Source organism: Chrysemys picta, chromosome 15 (genome assembly GCF_011386835.1).
Source record: "Chrysemys picta bellii isolate R12L10 chromosome 15, ASM1138683v2, whole genome shotgun sequence".
Classification (NCBI taxonomy): Eukaryota; Metazoa; Chordata; order Testudines; family Emydidae; genus Chrysemys; species Chrysemys picta.
The window spans coordinates 25035374-25041373 of record NC_088805.1 but is presented as its reverse complement, the minus strand read 5'-3'; the positions used below and the strand labels follow the sequence as shown (position 1 = coordinate 25041373).

Here is a 6000-nt window from a genome sequence, read left to right as displayed (position 1 = left end):
GTGCCTGTGGCCCTGAAGAACCCCCAGCTGTGCAGCCCGGGGGTGGATGGGGTGGGGTTGCTACTCCTGGGGTGGGACGTTTGGCAGGGGAGGCAGCATGCTCCGCTTGAGGGTGCTCAGAAGAGACGTTTGAGATTTTTTTCTCTCCTGCTCCACCGGCAGCACTCGGTGATCACACAGTGTTTAAGTTGCTTGCAAGAGTTCTGCTTTGTTTTGAGTCCAATTCCAATTCTGTGTGCATAATAACCAAACTTTCACAGCACCCAGTCCAGACTCTCTGTCTGGGAAGCTCAGTCTTTAAAGGCACAGCCTCATATACTACAAACTTTTACAGTGGGGTAGAGAGTGATTAAGGTTATCTCTCTGGGCCACATTTCATTAGACCCTAAATAGCAAGAGATGAAAGGTAGATACAGATAATTACTAGTGTTTTAGAACTACCAATCTCCTCACTTGTACAGGTATGAATATTATTTGTATCTATTATAATCAAGATCTGAAATTACAGCTAGTACTTTCATGTATGCAATAGATTCCAGGACTGAAGTGGCCTCTGGGTGTAAGCTTTTATATGTTGTGCACAAGAAGAACTGGATTTGCTTCAATTATAATGTTGAAGGTTTCCTCAATTGGAGAAGGATCTCCCTCACTCCTCCAGAACAAGCAAGGTCCATCCCTTTGTCCCTGCCTGGTCTGGAGCAGAACAAAGGACATTCAGTGTCTTTTTCGTTACTAAAAGCTTTATTTTGGGAGTTCTCCACCTTCAGAACAAGTCCTCAGAACCACTTGTGCTGAACCTGTTAGTGTCTGCTTATGGAGTTTGTCTATTTTAGAACAATCCTCATAAGGGTGCTTAAGAGTTTAGACTTCCAATCATTCCATAAAATGTCTGTGTTGTGGTGTATCCTGACACCTTGTATCAATCAGACAACCTCTTCAGTTCTCAAAATGGAATTTAATCTTTGGATACTTGCACAGGTTTATTCACATACTTATATTCAAGTGAGTGTGTGGAGTGTCCTTAATCCAAACTTGGAGCGAGGTGTGTGTGGGGGAAGTATCTTGTTTTGAAATGATTTTGTTATACAAAAGTAGCATTTGAAAGGTATTTGGGTGAAAATGGTGAATTACAATGAATACTGTTCACACTATTTTTCTCTGGTCTTTAAAGCTGCTGAAATGTGGATATATTCTAGTGTAAAAAAAAATCGAAAGTAGTCATACAACCATATCCAGTTTTCCTTCAAGTTCTTACAGTTTCCCAAAGCCTCCTTTGGAATCCTGGAAATTTGAGGATGAGACTGAGAAAAGGAGAGAAAGAAATGAAAACAAGGTAAGAAAGGAAGAGGATCAGTAGGGAGAGATGAGAGCAGAGATGTAAGCTGGGGTGGAGTTACTGTAAATGCTGAATATATGTGTCAAGATTTTCTATGGGTTAGAGCATAATATATGATAAAATTCCCAAAGTGCCCCGTCCTCTTTGATCCTCCTGTGTAAACTGGGCCACTTTCTTTTCAATTAAAAATCTCAGCTCAGTAAAGCAAACTACAATGTTCCTCCTAAGTCATTTTGTACTGGCATTTTTCAGGTATGGGCTGTTTTCGGGCAGAGGAAGGCAGTTGCTACTGCTTTTTTATTATCTTAAATGTAGTATAGATTTAATTATCAGCTGGTATGTCTAGACTGGAGCGTAGGTTAGGCATTCTCTTTAGGTCTCTGTCTTGGTCAACTCAAAATAGATAATGTTGCCATCTGCACAAGCGCCAAGTTAAAAGCTTTCCTCTGATTGGGCACACCTCCATCCCATTCTTCAGCTCATTGGTTCACAGCGTATTAGGTTTTTTTAAAGCTATTAGGCAATTAGTCTGTCCTTGTGTCAGTTTCTCCATTGTCTGGCTAGCCTCACATGAGGTGGGTTCTGGGCTGATATGGGACCAGCCAATCACGGGGCAATCTGATTGTGGTGCGCTGCCGCAGGGAATCACTCCGCCTTGCACAGCCGGCGCGCTGTTCAGAACAAATGGGACAGGTGCTATTTAAAGACACAATCAGCCCTTTTGAAAGGGAATTACAGTTTTTCATATAGTCCCCTTCTACACATAAACCGTGATTGTGGAATTTTTTTTCTTGCCGGTTGAATAATAGAAAGTAAAGAGACTGTTGATCATTCTGCAAGGCTGATAAACTGGGATGATTTGAATGAGATTTTTTTAAAAAGATGAATGAAATGTAAAATACCTAACTGCACCACCCACAATGCAAAAAGGCCTCACCTTAAGAGAAAGGTCCTTTTAAAACTGGCTGAAAATTAATGCAAAGTGAGAGGGATTTCACAGTTCTCTTTAGAAGCATACTAAGATACATGAAGTGAACTATTTGCTAGACATTTATATCAGTTTACTTATATAACAAGCAGGACATCTTAGAGATAGGAAGTAGCATAAATTAAAAATCTATAGGTTTACAAAATAATTACAACCTAATCTGGAAATTGGAGAGAAAAATAGTGTGGCCTGCTGGAAAACAGTAAAATTCTCATTAAAGGAGAGAATAAAATTATGATGTCCTTAGAATACTGCTAAAACTATTTGCTTTGTTGCTTCACTACTCCTGTACCAACAGCAGCAAAGAAGGAATTTACCTATGGACTTCCATTTGCATATTCCCTCCTAGAGTTGATGCAGATAGTTAAGTTTTTTTTTGCTCTGGTGTTTGATTTTACTTAGGAAATATTGGGGTTTCATACACTTATTTTTTTTCTGGATTAAAGAAAGTGAAAGCAGTAATAACTCTTCTCTGTCTTAAATCTAGATATATATTTTCAAGTGCCTTAGGAAAGTCACAAAATAGACAGTGCAGACCTCCCTCAGAGATATTGTTTTCGTGCCACCTGCAGATATCTTTAAATCATTTTACATTTGGCCAGATTTTTAAGGTTCTCTTCACACCAGAAGGGCAAGAAACTCAGAGTCAGAGAATCTGCTTCCTATTTTGAAAAGCTGTGGGAAGAGATTTACAGGGAATCTCCATGTAGAGACTACCCCTGCAACAAGCCCCCGTGGCCCCCAAACCTGACAGAACCTGTAGGACCTGTGGGAGGCCAAGGCCATCCATATGGAGACCATGTAGCTGTGTTGCTTTGTCTCTGTCTTCTTGGATCCCAATGTGATTAAATTGGACCTGAATCACCAACAACCTCCTCTGTCTGTAGTTGCCCCAGGAGGGGATCTGCAGAAAAGGTAATACAGTCTTTCCTTGCACCCTACTTCATCCCATTGTGCCCTCCTGGCCCAGTGTGACCCAGCCCCTAGGAAGGTTTTTGTGTGTGTGGAAAAGCAGCATTTCAAAGAAAATTACATTATTCAAACTTTTCTGCCAGCCTTCAAATGTGCTAAAAATGGGTGTATTCTAGTCTCAAAACATCTAAAGTAGCTATATAAGTAATATACTGTGATTTCTACTGTACCCTTCATTAGAGAGACAAGGTGGCTGAGGTAATACAGTATCTTTTATTGGACCAACTTCTGTTGGTGAGAGAGACAAGCTTTCAAGCGACACAGAGCTGGGAAATGTACTCACAGATATGCCTACACTGCACTTAGACACCAGTGGCTAGTCAGTGCCTGCCGACTCAGGTTCCTGAGAGTGGGGTTAAGGGGCTGCTTAATTTTGGTGTAGGCATAGGGGCTCAGGCTGCAGCCTGAGCTATGGGACCCTCCCATCTTGCAGGGTCCTAGCTGGAGCCTGAACATCTACACTGCAATCAAACAGCCCCAAACCTCATGAGTCAGCTGGAACAGGCTAGCGTGGTAGCCTGGGTGTTTAATTGCAGTGTAGACATACCCATAGTGTCACAACTAATGCAAGGCCGAACAGATTGTTTAGCACAGTGGCTTTCAACCTTTTTTTCATTTGCAGACCCCCAAAACATTTTGAATAGAGGCGCAGACTCCCTTGGAAACCTTACACCCCAAGGGATCCCTGGGCCACTGGTTGAAAACCACTGGTTTAGCACAAATAGTTCACACATATTTCAAGGGACCATTCATGGTGAGTGCCCCAGGTACACCTGTCCAGTCTGGAGGTGAGGGGTGTGGAGGGGGAAATGAGGAAAGCCCAGTTGCTTGTCCTTTTGTTACAGTGCCAGCTTGGAGCAGAGACTTGGGGTGCCATTCCCCATTGTGACTACATCACCACCAGGGATGGCAATAGTAGATGCCTGTTCTCCATTCGTTTATCACTGATCGCTTCCCTTCATTAACTGTTCTTAAATCCCCACACCCCTTTCCTTCCTGAGCATTAACGATGCTGGGGACTGTGCTGCATTTATCCCAGGCTTCTGGTTGCTTGGGGTGGAGGTGTGCGGGGAGAGGGGCAAGGCTACCCTGCACGTCAGGGGGTGGGACCCCTGGCTCGCTGTTATCGCCAGCCCCCGGCGGCGCACTCTTTTTCCTACCTGCCCGGCGGAAGGTTACAGGCAGGGGGCGCGCTGTCTGTAAAGGCGGGCCCGGGAGACGGGGCTGGGCAGTGTTGGCTGGGACGCCGGGAGAGTCGGGCAGGCGCTGCGGATCTGTCTCGCCGCTGTCATGTCCCGGAAGCCGGAGATCCTGGAGTCCCGGGTGATGTGGGAGCCCGACTCCAAGCGCAACACCCAGATGGACCGGTTCCGGGCCGCGCTGGCCGGCGCCTGCGGGCTCCGCCTGGGTGAGCGGGGTGGAGGGTGGGCATGGGGGAGCCCTGCTTGAGCCAACGCCTGTGGGGTGGCAGCGGGGGCAACCCGCGGGGGTGCAGCCCCGTCAGCGCCGGGGGCAATGCTGGGCTGGGATAACCTGCCTGGGTACGGCCCCAGCCGTCAGTGGGGGGGAGGCAGTGGTTGGCCTAGGGGGGGTTGGGGGCCAGTGTCTGGGATACAGCCCCATCAGCAAGGGGGGGTAGTGGTTGGGCTTAGGTGGGTGGTGGGGGGCAGAGCTGGGCTGGGATAACCTGCCTGGGTACGGTCCCAGCTGTCAGTGAGGGGAGGCAGTGGCTGGCCTAGGGGGAGTTGGGGGGCCAGTGGCTGGCCCCAACTAGTCACGGATACAGCCCCATCAGCAAGGGAGGGTAGTGGTTGGGCTTAGGGGTGTGTGTGGGGAGGGGGCTGGGGCAACCTGCTAGGGTTACAGCCCTATCCGTTTTTGATGTGTGACTGCACTGACATCAGTGGAGGTACACCTGACTTGCACCCTGGGAGTGAGGTGGGAACCAGGCCCTGTGTCTTTGGGTTATTGCATAACTAAGACAGACAGGGTCCCCTTAAGAAACATCAAATATATTATCTGCAAATAGCCGCGTGGGGGGGAGTCACTTTCTGAGAATGAGTTGCTTACGATTCCTAAAGCATGTTTTGAAACATCCTGAACCCTCTTAGGTCTAGAGGGTAGCCCAGGCTATGAATAGTCTCTGGTGCCCTGCCAGTGCCTAATACGTGAAGAGGCTTCAAAATGCTGCATCTAGTTTTATTAGGAACTAAGAGACTAAAAATAAAAATGTATGGGTTTGCTGTCAGTCTTGGCACTGGGTATCGGCCATAACGGCATTAATATTAGTGGCTACTGTGCACTTACAACTTCCGAGGACGTGAATATCATCAGGTGTAGGTTTTGTTTTGCAAAGGCCTCTATCAAGAGGCAAATTCTGCTGTCTTGGTTTAAAATTGATCTGTTTGGGGATCCCAGGCCTATGAGTCTGTTAGAGAATTAATTTACATAATGCTGTATGCACATGGTATTACACAGTAGCATGTCGGTGCTAAACTAACTACATCCTAAAGGCTCAAGTGAGGACAAACAGTACAAATAAGACCGGACAAACAAAATGGGGAATGGCCATCTCTGAGTATATGATTCGTGAAGAGCATGTGGATCTGTAATTTCTGGAAGGAGGAGACAAAGGGAGTTTGTCCTATATTAATAGGAAGGTTATCCGATTGATGTGGGAACAAATAGGGTAGTGATGAGAAGC

At 46.1% G+C, this 6000-nt stretch overlaps 1 protein-coding gene across 2 annotated transcripts in view; it reads left to right on the top strand.

The window, feature by feature from the left end:
• Positions 1-4478: 4478 nt before the first annotated feature.
• Positions 4479-6000, top strand: part of AACS (acetoacetyl-CoA synthetase) — a 64688-nt gene continuing 63166 nt past the window's right edge. The window contains exon 1 of one of the 2 annotated variants that reach the window (XM_005299573.5): positions 4479-4704. In XM_005299573.5, coding sequence (XP_005299630.2) covers positions 4587-4704 — 118 coding nt within the window. In that variant the 5' untranslated portion in view covers positions 4479-4586. The remainder of the gene's footprint in view (positions 4705-6000) is intronic. The other variant, XM_065568665.1, reaches the window with a different exon arrangement.